Source organism: Camarhynchus parvulus, chromosome 7, assembly GCF_901933205.1.
Source record: "Camarhynchus parvulus chromosome 7, STF_HiC, whole genome shotgun sequence".
NCBI classification, from domain to species: Eukaryota; Metazoa; Chordata; class Aves; order Passeriformes; family Thraupidae; genus Camarhynchus; species Camarhynchus parvulus.
This window is the reverse complement of record NC_044577.1, coordinates 7,236,444-7,250,808: the sequence shown is the minus strand read 5'-3', so window position 1 is coordinate 7,250,808 and position 14,365 is coordinate 7,236,444. Positions and strand designations below refer to the sequence as shown.

At 40.5% G+C, this 14,365-nt stretch overlaps 1 protein-coding gene across 3 annotated transcripts in view; it reads right to left on the bottom strand.

Annotated features, from left to right (window-relative positions):
* COL3A1 (collagen type III alpha 1 chain) overlaps positions 1 to 13,934 on the bottom strand; it is a 48,987-nt gene extending 35,053 nt beyond the window's left edge. For all 3 annotated transcript variants that reach the window (XM_030951795.1, XM_030951797.1, XM_030951796.1), the window contains exon 1: positions 13,703 to 13,934. In XM_030951795.1, coding sequence (XP_030807655.1) covers positions 13,703 to 13,781 — 79 coding nt within the window. In that variant the 5' untranslated portion in view covers positions 13,782 to 13,934. The remainder of the gene's footprint in view (positions 1 to 13,702) is intronic.
* Between the last annotated feature and the right edge of the window lie 431 nt (positions 13,935 to 14,365).

Here is a 14,365-nt window from a genome sequence, read left to right as displayed (position 1 = left end):
ACATATAGGAATAATGAGGTTGTAAAAAAGCTGACTTGTCTGCTTCTAGACTTGTGGTATAACAGTCACATACTTGCCTTAGCCAGCTTTTCTTATTGATTCCTAAACATACCCATTAGCCTGAGATTTAAGAAACATTAGATCTCAACAGTATTTGTCTATTGCAATGCACAATCTTATTCTTCTTCCCAAAGCCCTAAATATGATGGCTATACAGCACTTCACTTCTGTGGCACTTATTGCAATGCTTTGTTGGAAGCCCTGCCAATCTCTAGTGCACTGTTATAAAAGTTTAATATTTTAAAGCCTGAATTAATTTGAAATTATGCTGTTTACCGAGCACTCATGTTATAGGTTTTGCTGTGCGTAGCACTTCCCCGGGCCAGCCCAAATACTGAATAAAATTAAAAAAGGCAAGACAATAATTTTTGTATGTTGGTTTTGAATTATTTCCCATTCTAGGAAGACTGGCAGCTGTCCATAAGCAGACCAATATTGAAAGCTGAAGGGAAAATCACAATTCAGTTCCAAAGGACCTATGAGTGGGGTACATAGAAGAGCCCAAATGTGTGCAAGGGAAAACACAGATGGCCAAGGTCACATGGCCTGAAAGATGACAGATGTCACACGGGACATAATCCCAATCCCAGTGAGGTGAAGGGGAATTTGTTATCACATGAGAATCTGACCTGCTCTGCAGTTGGTTTTGGCTTTGCATTTGTGCAAGTACCATGATCATGACTTACCACAATTTTATGGAAAAAGGAAAAAATTTCCAAATAGTATCCTCAAAAACCACAGGCTTTTCCACTTTGGACAAAGGCAATGTCCAGCTATTGCATTAGTAGCAGACTCACATATCCCCCATTTACAGAGATGTGACTAAAGGGTTAGAAATTAAAAAAACATCTTGAACTTGTCTGGTTCTGCCTCAGAGAGGGCAATAGTCCACATAGGGGTGACTCACGATCCCCCAGCAGCTGCCTGATGATGGCCTGGGAAGCAAAACTCAGGAGCTTTGGTCTGTGAGAATCTGGTCACAAACACAATGAGTCAAACAAACAACTTCTGCTGTATTTAAAGTGAATCTGGTAAAGGCTAAAGCACCAATTTGAAGAAGGCCTCGTCTCTATCTTTGACAGAATCCAAAGCCTGATGAAGTTAAGAAGAGCATTTGTGTTACTCTTTTAACTGTACAAAACCTGTGCTTCCTCACCCTGACCTAGTTTTGGTCATTTCCTTTGCAGGATGAGTACTTCAAAAATTGTTTTACATTTCTTCCGTAGTAAATACATCTGTTAATTGCATACCCCAGCACTGTCTGATATATTGTTTAAGCAAAGCACAAAGTAGAAGGAAGATATGTTGTCTATTCTCAATACAAACACAATCATTCTCCCCTACTGGAGTAGGTGGAGGAATCCACCCCAGCATATGCAGCAATGCTGCTTTCCATTTCCTGAGCAGAAAAGAATGCCACAGCATCTACCTCGAGGCAAATGGTTTGGGCTCCCTGTCTGGTATGAGGATGATGTTTACAAGAAACCCAAACACACTCGTTCCATCCCATCATTAGTAATGGAAACAGGCAGGCCCATAATGAATGAATTGGCTGCAGCAGCAGGGATGGCCTGGTTTGTTGGCATGTCCGGTCAGTGCTGAGTACTCGAAAGGGCTCAAACCCTGTCTGGGTCACAGCAGTCAGGAAAAGAGGTGGAAAAAAAGGAGAAGAAACGGTTTAATCAGTTGGGTTTTTTTTAACTGCAAAGCCTTCAAACATTCTCTCAGCTGGAATTGTCTTAATCAGCTAATTAATTGAATCCATTTCACACGGTGCATGAGGACATAAGGGCCAATTTAGATATCCATACATATTGGGATATTTTCAGGTTTAATAGTAAAGATGAAATATTTTGTAAGGCTTGTCCACATGTGATTGAAGGTAATGAAACATCCATTTACTAAACACCAAAATGCAGACCTAAACACCTAAACGTTGACCCAGAGTAGGTCAATCATAAAAATCCATTGGGGCTCTCTGAGCTGTAGAAGGAAGAGCTGCTATCAGGTGGAATGGAAAAGGAGTATGAATGAACAGTTCACAGACTTCCCAAGTTCCACACCAAAAAGGACAGCTACATCCTGTGCTTTCAGAATGAAACTGAAGCTTTCTTACTTCTAGGGATGCTTGTCTGCCAAGAAAGCTGGCATTGGAAGAGTTCTGCTGCTGCGCTAGCCCCACTTTTGCTCTTTTCTCAGATGCAGAGTAAGAAAGAGAAAGCTGCTTGAAAGAATGCTGGTTAAGCATTCAGAATACTGTACTTGTCTGTCAGAGGTGTTGCAGGATGGAGTCATGTGCTGTTTCCCTGCAAATGTACAGAAGAGTCTGGATCCTCAGGTGAAGGATCCTTGTGTCCCACAGCCAAACTGTCCTTGCTTCAAGACCCACCCAGTCTGTATGTCAGATTACAAAATAAATAAGAAAAAAACAGGCCTGCATTGGTACAAACAAGTGCTTGCATTTTAAAAAGCTCATTCCTTGTTCCCTTCATTTGTCTTTATATGCTACAAATGCCACGACCTTTCTGCAGCCTTTAGAAACTAAGAAATATCAGGATTAGAATATATCCTAAACATGTTTGTTACCAAGTAAAACACAAAATGCTTCTATTTCCCTGCAGATTATTGGCTTTTTCTAATATTTCAAAGTGTGATTTAAAAACTAATTTTTCTGTTTTATCTTCAGAGGTTTAGGTTTCACAAATTGCTCTCCTTGGGCACACATGCTGACACCCTGGAATGATCTTCATGCAACTTCCAAAGCTCACCCTGCCATGGCCGTGCTGCAAGGAAATCATGACCAGAGATATCCCAGCAGAGATGTTGTTACGCAACATCCTCCGTGCTTCAGCTGGTGTCTGGCACGAGAAACCATGGCAAAAGAACTGGCTTGTTTCAAAACTGGTAATAAGCAAACAAAGCGCAGGGTGGTTTCTCTGCTGGTTTAGTTGGGGAGAGTTGTTTTTTGGCAGAGCTGTCATTTCAAGCTGAGTTGTACAAGGGGCAGGATAGAGCAGACTGCTCTATCACCTTGCTTCTGTCTTGGGGCTGCCCAAGAAATGTTGACTGTCTGGTCCTGCACTCATAAAAGTCATTTTGAGGAAAAACTTCTGCTGCATTCAAGAGACAGTTATACACTTTTTTCCTTAGCTATTCCTTGACAACATCATAACAAAGGGTCAAACTCCTTTTTGCATGGGAGAAAGATATTCCTGACTGATCATCTCTATTGAGATGCTTCTCTGGGATTTCCTCTCAGTGTCCCCTCTCAACAGGCTGACTCTGTAACTAAATTATATTTATGCTTCTGTCTTTTTAGTAGCGATCAACCTCTTTTTGCCATAAACTGCAGAATTCAGATAATTCCTCCCTGATTAAGGATAACCACTGCCTGATCAGAACTTCCCTTGATTTTACTGGGCTTTGAATCAGACCTAAAAGTTGTTAGCTTCTAATCGTTCTGGTGGTAACTGAAGCTCTTCAGTGCCTGACAGATCAAATCTTTTACTAAAGGCAACATTAGCATTAGAGCAGGACACAAAGTAAGAAGACATTTCATCATAATTCAGTCAAAGCCTTTTAGAGGGACCATTGCATCATACTTCAGCTACTCTTCAGTTACTGGTAAAATGCCTATGAGATTTTTCCATCCCCTCTGTTCTTACATTACAATATGTTTCGGCACATCACTTTTGATGCCACGTGGTGTCATGCTAAAAATAAGGAACAGGCTGCAACAACTTCTTTTGTGGCTATCTAGTTGTAGTGCTGGCATAAATGCCAATACTACTCTGCAGAAATATGATTTTAATGTACTCATTGTTAGAGAGAATGATACCAAATTCTTGCATAAAGACTTGTATCTTCAACTAAGCAAAAATGGACATAAATTCAAGTTCCAATATGATATCTGATGATTTAATGGATTTATTAGTTTCTTTAAACATGTATTCTGCTCATTCCTTAGGCAGTCAATGAAGACTTCTAGAGTCAGAATCCAAGTGTCAAGGTTATGTTAGTTTTGAACACTTGACTACTTTTAATTGTATTCCACAAGAAGCTGGCCTAACATATTTCTAAAGAAAAGTAATAGTTCAAGCTCAACATTACTAGGATCAATTAATGGGAAAAATTTATTAAAATACAGCACAAGATTTTACCAAACTTTGAAAAAAAAAGTTAGCCCCAAGGTGTAGCTCAAAGACATAGTTCTGCATTCCTGATTTTAGCTAGGACCAGCCAGAGTTTATAACATTGGAGGGTTCTTTGACACATTTCTTGAATAGGTCTGTCCTGGGAAGAATAAATAGAAAACTGGAAAAGTCATTGTGCACAGGCTTCCCAGACTCTACAACCACTCTGACAGATCCAAAACCTCATGAGAGAGAGGTTCAGCTTTTCATCTGATAAGAAAAAGGGAACGAATGCAAATTGATAATTGTTGAAGTTTGGTCCACATAGAATCTCATTTAAAACACTGAACTATAACTCCTTAATTAATGATGATTTAAGCTTCCAGCATGATAAAACCTAAACACTTTGTGGAGAAAATGTATGACTTTTGTTTTGCATTGTCTAAATTTGCAATTAAAACAATTTTTGACAAGTAATTAAAATTTCAAGCGGGACATGATCCTCTCTTTCCCCTCAGCCCTGTGAGAGAGTGAACAGATTTATGCAATGCTGTTTCTGTGGTTTGCCTTGGAAGAGATCAGCCTGATTCAATGCTTCTCTCATGAGGCTGAAGCAGATGGGAAATGTTACAATGGCAGTATAATACATGTGGTAATATCATTTATATTTTCAGATACCTTGGACAAAGTCACCCCAATATAACTCCACAGCCATAATGGATTTACATCTGAGATGAGTAAAGCAGCAGGGGGGCAAATTCTACGCTGGCCTAAGTCCCTGCACGATTTTATTGGTTTCCCTGTAATTTCAGAAGTTGGAAGTAAATGAAGGATTTGGTTCTTGCATTTCATATTCCAGTGAAGGATTAAAGTGCTCTGGCATACTGTCTAAAGAAAAGAATCATATCTTTGGCTGCCAATAAATTAAGGGTATTTGTAATTCAGAAGGTTGTGGCGGGGTTCTAAATGCATAGAGCATCATTAACCTAGATTCATCTGCAAAACAGTTTGTATTCATTCACTCCTTATTCCAGTTTGTACTAATTCACCCCACATCCATTTTGGACAGTTTGTTGGATATGGATGGCAGTATTTGAAATTCTTCTTAATCTGCCTCATAGAGGATATTAAATGGCTATTTGTACACTGGATACAACGCTCCCATTGTCAACCTCCTAGGGCTACTAAAGTAAGTATTGTGAGGGTTTTCTCAGGGTACCAAAGACAATTTAATTTTGGAGACACTTTTAAATATCAAGTTCTATGCCTGGCCATTTTTCAAGCACAAAGACCTACTGATCTTCCTAACTAATTTCCTTGTGAGGTGAAAATTCACACTTTTGGTGCAGTGAAGAGCCTGCAAGCAGAGATCTGGCTTTTTATTAATATCAAAGGTCAGCAGCCTTGCTACTGAAGTGGCTGCCTGAGGCCTGGCACACATTTAGCTCTCCCTGCTCTGTGCAGCAACAACCCCAGCTGGCACAGGGTGAGAATAAACAGCACCACATAGCCCAGGAGGGCTGGAACATCTGCAGCAGACACAACGCAATCCAGCACAGTTTATCTGCTGAGCCCTTAAAAGGTATGAGTAAAAGAGCTGGAGCCAGAGAACACCTGATCAATGAAAAGGCTTTGCACAATTCACTTTTTTGATTCTTCACTGAAAGACATTTACAGCAATCTTTCTCTCTTCAGCTGCTCAGAAATAATCAGTTGGACTAGAAAACCTTTCTTCTTTCTTCCCCCCACTCCTCCATATTAATGCTATTCTGTTCATACAAAAAAGAGGGAGCTACAAAGAGGACCACCCTGCCAACAGCTAAGCCACCAACAGCCTTAGAATATTGTGCAAAGAATCTTCAAAATGTCTGAGCAGATTTCAATTACTCTTTTCAAAGATTTGCAATTCCCACTACACGGCCCATTGTTTGCTTTCACTAGGACATTCCTCTCTTAAACAGCTGGCACAGAATGACTACTGCTCTGCAGGGAAACAAGCAAACACCATAGAGTAGATGAAAAGCCAAAACCAGAGAAGCTGTAGGTTTTTCTTCTTTTAAAGAGGCTCTCATGAACATGAAAGTGTTTTCCAAGAAAATATGAATCCTATTGTTGCTGCTTATAGCTGAAGGAAAGCATGGGGGATGTAGTTTACTCTCCTTTGATGCTCAGCATGGCAATTACAGTGAACATCAAAGGAACAACGAGCGACGCTTCCCATATTTCCCATTAACTCTGTTCAGATGAGCAATTGTTTCTGCCTCATCTCTTCGAAAAAAAAAGATGCAATTTTGTTCTTGCTTATTTTCCTAAAAGAAAATGGAAAGAGGGAAAAGAGAAGAAGCAGCACAAAGGAAAAGAAGAGAGAAAAAAAGATGTTTGCTGCAGACATGCTTCTAATGCACCCACTGGTCACTGGGCGTGAACTGCAGGGAGCTTCAGTGGGAACTGATTATGTCCAGGAGTTTTCCAAGAACTGCCAGAGTTGAATTGCTGTGGGAAGTATTTTCCAGACACAGATCATCCTTTCATATCTACTGCTGCAAAACGTGCCTGGGTTGTTCCTGTGATTCTGCTGCCCTTTGCAGTGCTGGAGTTGGGAATAAAGGGGTGCCTGAAGCTGCCCAAGCAGCCCAAGAAAGGTTTGCACTCAGGAGGAAAGGTTTCACCTGATGGGAGAGCAGAGATGCCTGTGCCACCCTCCAGGGTGGGATGCACTGTGACTTGAAAGAGAAATCTAGTAGCAGAAAGGGATGTGTCCCCAGTGGCTGTGGATAGCTTTGCATTTTGCTGAAGCCCAAATTCTGCTAAAGTCTTAAATCTACAAGTCACATCCCTCATTTCTTGACAGTCATTTGGGTGCCCTTTAAGCTGTAGGAGAAAGCCTAGGCTTTCAAAACAAAAAACCACACTCGGCCTTGAAATTTATATATTTTCATTACCCTCACATTCTTCCTGTTCAAAGTCCTGTGCATGCTTTCTCCTTCCTGGCAGACATCTCTTCATGGAGTATTTGTATGAATCAAAGCAAGACAAAAATGTGCACACATTGTTAAAGGAGGTACCATTTGCATTCTCCTTCTGATAGTTCATGTTTAAATGAAGGGTTTGACATAAATGGGGGAACATGGAAGTAGTCTCTGAGCTAATCTGAAAGGAATCTCCTCTGCTAAACTAAACAAAGCCAGAAGTCCCAGAGCTGAAGTTTATCCAAACTAAAGCCAACAAACGGTTGTTGTTGGAGGGGGTTATATCATGTTTTCCATTGTCATGTTGACATGAAACAGGCAGAGGCTTCCACTCTGCAAACTCAGAGACAAGATTGGCTCTCAAGTGAAAATAAATAAAGAGAAGCAGTGGCTGGAAGTAGGTTAAGTTTCCTCTAATCAAAATTCAAAGAACCTTTCCTATAAAAGAGATGTGAAAAAATAATGACTGCTTGAAAATAAATGAAAAATACAATGTACTACACCTATATGTGAAAGATGAGCTACTCTACAGCCAGTGGTGGATCTCACTCCTCCATGCACAATTCCAGCATTTAAGATACGGTTAGCAGAACTCCCCCTCTCTCTCTTGTACTTACAGAAGAGGCTCTCTGATTCCAGTAATTTGTAATTTTTTACTTGGAGGGTCTCTCTTGATTAATTGTAGTCAGAAGCAATGCAAGGGTTAATATTTGATTTTTTTTTAAATACAGTCTCAAAGCCATGTGAGAAATATTAATAGCATGGCCACCATATATAAATATGTAAATCTTATTTCCCTGAAAAAAAAGTCTGACTGTATTGAATGGAGAAAAATCAGGAAATTCTGTGGGAATTCCTTACAGATTTTTCCAGTGACAAAACGTCTCTTGTCAGGGAAGCCACAGAGAGGACAGAACCAAAAGCTTCATGAACCCTGTGCATCAAAAGATTGAGTGGAAGAAAATCGCTAGAGAAATAACTGTCCTGCAGCAGTCACCAAGGCTGTGGGAAGCCACCAGCAGTGAGCCACCACACAGCACCTCTGCCACAGGGACACCACTGCTGTGACAAGCATGGACCCAGAGAGCCAGCCCTCCATGAGGAATCCACAGCATCCCCTGGGATGCAGGTGGGCAGCACACTGAGGGCCAGGGCTGCAGCATACTCTGCAGCCAGGCATGCTGCCCTCAACAGCCTGACCTGAAGTTACAGAGGTAAAATAACACTTCTTGCACCCATCCTGGAGCAGGAATCACATCTGTGCCCAGTCCTCCTTCTGTACAAAGTGTGTCACCATGGATATGTAGAAGCAGGGGTAGGCTGGCAAAGTATTGCAGCAGGTAAGTGATAACACTGAAATTTTTGTTCCATTAGGGTTGAAGGATATTTATCATCTGCCAAAAACCAAAATCAGGATGTCTCAATATTATAGACAATTGGCAGTAGATACTGAACTCTAAACCATGTTAAAGCTATGTAATCTACAATTTACCAGGCTACAACATGGAGAATGAGCTAACAGCAGCAGTGTTGAATCAGAACACATTTTATTATACCTCTCCCAAGTCTGTTTTATTTTTTTGGGTGCTGCCAATAATTAATGGAACTGTGCTTCATCGTATCAAACTGCAATGGTGTAGGACCCTAATCCAGTTACTTTAAGACCATAAAATGCCCTATTTGTTAACAACATATCTTTGCCATTGCCAGCAATTTCCCTTTTCTTAACTGAGATCTTTTGCCCAGTTTCTTAAACAAGCATGACCAAAGGACAGCATAATCTGGAGTATTAATGGTATGACCATTGCACTAATATCTAATTATGTGAGTTTTGACAAATTATTACTCCAAACCAACAAATTAAATCTTGCAACTCTTACAGCAGCTATGGCTTGTGCTCTTCAGCAGGCTAAGAACCTACCACAGAAAATCAAGAGTGATACAGTGCTCCAGGTGCCCGCTAGACTGGGAAAGTGCACTTTGTTATGGCTTGCCCTTCCTGATAGGCTGAACCTTTCAACTCTGAAGAGGTTGCTTTTGACCCCAAAAGCTAAATGCTGCTCTGCATCGTTTCCATTACCAGCCTTCAGTATGCTGTCCCAATTAGGGGACAGGTATGTCCCATTTTCTGCAGATTTCTGATTATAACCAGGTGTGAACATCATTAGCACATAACTGGGACAATGAATAATGGAACAGTGTCAGTCTGGTTTCTCAGCTAGCCTGTGGAACAAAAGAGCAATGGTAATTTCTTTTTTTTTGAGCAGCATTAATTACAACTCTCCCCCAGCTGTTGTGGAAGGCTGGCATCAGCAGAGTTTGCAAGTGACACCTGGCTGCTTATTTCAAACCTCAACACTTTGGCAGAAGCTGGAAGAGGAAACAGGATCTGCTTGTAATCTGCAGCACTAAGAGGAGAGCAAACGTAATGACTCTGACCCAGGCATCAACAGTGAGGTTTGTGCCAGCAACAACACCCTTCTACCTCTGCCTCTTCCCCCTGTAATGAAGCAGTGGATGTTTCCAACTCCACCTCCTCTTTCAGAAAAATCAGTCAGTGTAGATTTGGTGATTTGGTCTCAAGTCAAAAACAAATCTGGAAAATAATGAAAGGGTTATATAACAGTCTCATTTTCCTAAGGCTAATGTGTTCCAGGGGTGTGTGATATAAAATGTGTTTATGAAATTTGTCATATTTCCAAGAACATATATATAATGTTTGGAGGGGGTGGATTCCCCAGGCTTTCATTTAGCATGATTTTTCCAGACCAGAAAGGAATGTTTCAATTTTCCTAAGCATAACCTTGTCTGCTGTGTGCTTGGTAAAAAAGTAGCTAGGAAAAATGGAAGAAGAGCAGACCCCAGATATTTCATTACTTTGCATAGTCCAGGTTGCTTACGATGGTTAATTATCTCTTGGCACACAGATGTGCATCATCTGGTTTTACTGTCAAAATTCTGGAGGGAAACCTTTCTGAGTTACCAAAACCTTTGAGGAGAGATAGGTCTGTTGTTAGCATTACCCTTAAACTGGAAATTTATCAACAAAGAGCACATCTGTGCAGTGCTCCATACAGCTAACTGCTAAACATGGTAGCCTGGCAGTCTCACAAATAAACTACATCTGTACAGTACCATCCACTTCACATGCTATCCAATCCTTCCCAGGTAATAAAAAAAGAAAGCAAAATGGCCAAATCAGCTGTTTACAAGTTTTCCTAAAACATCATTCTTTTCTCTGGGATCAGAAATGGGTGCTCAGTACGAAAAGTAATTTGCACTCTGCCTCCCGAAACCTACATGTAATGGTTATATATCATTTTAAAGCTGCAATTTGCAACTGAAAGTAGTACGAAAGGTCAATAAATCTTGTCAGAGAGATTTTAGCATTCAGCCATTACCTCAGAAATTAGTTTCCTGACCAAACATCCAAGATAATACTTGCATTACAAGGAAAACACTAAATTACCTTAGAGCAAAAAATTACTTGGAATAATACTGAAAGGTTTCTGGCATTGCTGCCACACTGCTTTCAGAGCAGTAGAGTTTTCCTAATGACCTCAGCGAAGTTCCTCAAGGACTGGGGTGCAGCTATGAGAAGTGTCCTGCTCTGGCTCACTGAGGTGTCCTTTAAGCATCATAGATGCAGCTGACACAGGCCCAAATCCATCTGACTTCCCTTTTGGCACTGATGTGAGGGCACTGTGGATGTGCTTCCTTTGTAGGCAGTGGAAACTGCCAAATACCTCCAGTCTGGCTAGCTAAAACTTATTCTGTCTTCTGGAAGTAGCTGTCATGATTGCCTCTACAAACTCAAGATAGATGGGATGAATGCAGGCTGCAAGGCTTAGCAAATGCTTTCACAACTTGGGTGGAGATGGATTTCTTTCCTAAAGAAACATTCTAATGTCTTATACTTTTGAGTAGTTTAATATGCAGGATGCAAAGGTGCCTTCAAAGGGTGGAACACAATGTACATTGCTGGACTCTGAATCATCTGTCATGTCCTGAAGTCCTGGCTTCGTGTCCTGTCAGCCATGAGGGGGCATCTTATCTTGGACATGGGCAGGGCTGGAAAGCCCTGACACACATCAGAAAACCTGGATTATGTCAAGGTGATTTCTCCTCCAGGCTAAAAACATCCTGATGGGTTATAAGGACACAGCTTTTGAGTTCACGGAATATTTCTTGTTGCACAGTATCCAGATCCCAAGCTCTAGAAGAAGTTTAGCCTGAGGCTGTACTCAAATCCCCATTCCAAGCTATTACAGCAAGACAAAGAAACACATAGCCCAGGGGTACATCTGACTATCCTAAACTCAGTGTATACTGAGCAGTTTCCTTAATATCTTGCCAAGTCTTGTCTCCTGGCAGGCTTTCCTAAGGAAAATTTTATATTGACTTACATTTGATACTAACCATATAAACATTTTTCTTGACAAGAGAGAGCATTTCAGCATGTCTGGAAATTCTCTTTTCAGTTGTGGAAAATTTGGTTTCCCAGTCCATTCCCTGTCCTGCACATGAATTAGTGATACGAATAATCAACTCCTTCAATTATTATTTTCTGTGAGAAAAGCATATTCAAATGTGTGGAAAGAAACATTCTGAAGTGAGGAGAGCATCCAATTTTTAAGGGATAACTAGTGATTTATCAGTCTCTCTGTGTAACCTCATCCCTGTAAATAGTATGGAAGTTAGCCCAGTAAGGAAATGTTACAACACCATGAAACAGGAATGTGGCAGAGAAATGAGAATACTCATTCACACTTCATTTGTGCATTGTTCTTCTACCCAAAATTTACCCTTTATTGAGTCAAATATATGTTGCACCTCAGAAATGTCCAGGGATACGACTAGAGTGAGGGAAGGAGACCTGGCGCCCAGGAGGGGTTTGTTTATGGAGAGAAAGAAAATTGATGTTCCTTCTCTTTATATTGGATTGTGTCTTAGTGCTTGTTCCTCTGATGATAGACACAGGTATATAAAAGAACACTTACTGCATGTTAAATAGAAACAATATACATATTGTCTGCTGCTGTAAGCAGAGAAAACTCACAGCACATATTTGCCCAAATTTTATAATCACTGAATTTTATAATCTTTACTCATTATTGGAGAGAGAGTTTGTATATAGCAAAGCAGAAACAGAAAAGGGTCAGTTCACAGTAAATTCTGTTTACTCTCTACAGAATACATGCATTGATTGTTTGGTTTTTTTTTTAATAGACACTTAGGCTTAGCCTGTGTCTGTGCTAGGTGAGGGGGGCTGGTGCTGCAGAGTTTGTTGCCTGCTCTGCTCATGCACAGATCCTCCTGAGCTTCAAGTGCTCCAGTGCCAACAGGCTGCTCCTGGTGGAGTCACTCACCCCTCGGCAGAGGTCCCTGTCCAGGTACGGTGAGACAGATGGGTTTGCCATGAACGGGCTTGAGTAATTGTTTTCATGATGTGTGTCATACAGATTAGTGTAGGGTGTGATTTTAAAGGCATTTGGCTTTCCTTTACAGCACTACAGTTTCTTTGGCTGCTGCTTATCGAGTTAATTGTAAGGTCATTCCTTGCCTCTCTGTAGGAATAAATAAATTGCTGATCTTTCATATTTACAGGAGAAAAAAGTGTTTTATCTTGAGGAAGGACTGGTTTACAATATCTGGCAAGCAGGAACTGAGCACATCCAAAAAAGGTCAGCTGTACTTGTGGAATGTCATCTGTTTAACTTAAATACTCATACCACACTTATCTTCACTCTAGGTTGAATTCTTGTATACAAAGTACTCCTCTCCCCTCTGAATTCCATGTTCAGTTGGTTTTTAGTGTCCTTGCTCTCTGTAAACATGCACACACACTCACATGGACTTACACACACCATCAACTGCTAATCAGTCTCGTGAAGGGCTGAAACAGCCTGCAGATGCCTGATTCAAACTATTGCAGCTGAGGGAATTAATTTACCCTCCTGTTCTATGCCAAAGTAAAAATTCTGTAAGCTGACATATTTTCATATATCACTCAAAAAATCCTTCAACAAAACCTTTCAGAATTTTAAGGCTTTTTTTTTTTTCTACACGCAAATTGTTGAAAGACACCCCCATGCTGCCAGTGTAAGACAAACAAGTACAAAGGAGAACTCCAAATAAAATAGCTGGAAGCAAAGACTTATTCCTTGTGAAAAAGAGCTTCCAGGCAGCACGGAGCTAACAGTTATAATGTTATTCCAGGAGTTAAAAGAAATAGCTTAGAATCTCCTCAGTGTCTGTAGCAGGAAAACAAGTAAGAACAAGAACAAATGCAGCCAAGGCAGACAGCACTGTACAGTCCTTCTAACTTTACAGAAAGCAAAGCAAAGAAAAACCTTTGGGATGATACTGCAAATCCCTGCAGCTTTCAGCTTCACCATTAAATATCTGACTGCTGAATTAGTGAAGGAAAAGTGTCCTGGTGAGATTCGTGCATACACACTTCTGACAAGCTATTAAAATTATTGGTAAAAATAAAAATAAAATAAAAACATGAAATCATAAGAAGCTTGAATTACTCACCGACTTGTTGTGCCAAAATAACTGAGGGTTGAAACACGGCAAGAATGAGCAAAGTTACTTTTTGCACAGAGCTCATCATGTCTAAGTATTAGACATGAGACTCTCTGTGCAAAAATAAAAATGGGGGGAGAAGAAAAAAATCTGTTCAAAATAGCAACATCGGTTGTTCCCTGCCCTTCCAGCACCGGGCCATGTACAGAACTCAGCCACAAGCATTCCCCAGCTTTGGCCTTAAATAGGAAAAAAATTGGCTTACTTTTCTTTTCCACCCCCTTTACTGAAACATGAGAAGAAGACCCATCCCCTAACAGTAAATGAATGATTAATATTTCTCTTGGCTTTACAGAAGACTAAAGTCAACTAAACAAGATACACAGCACATCTGGAACTTTTGTGTGCGTACGAAATGCATGCTGACACTGTATATGAACAGTTAGTGTGCACTCTATGTGACATATATGCGCGTGAAAAAAAAAAGCCCCATGCCAAAGCACCCAGGGTAAAGCACTTTTTTGTGTTAATTAGGAGTCAATGGGTAAAACCCAAAGAGGATTTTTAGTCTTAGTGCTCCCTAACAAAAATAAAAGGCAAGTGGAGGTGTAGCTGCACAGACTGAAAGAATCCAAGAAGTGGAGGAGTAAACCTGGATATTTCTGCTAATGA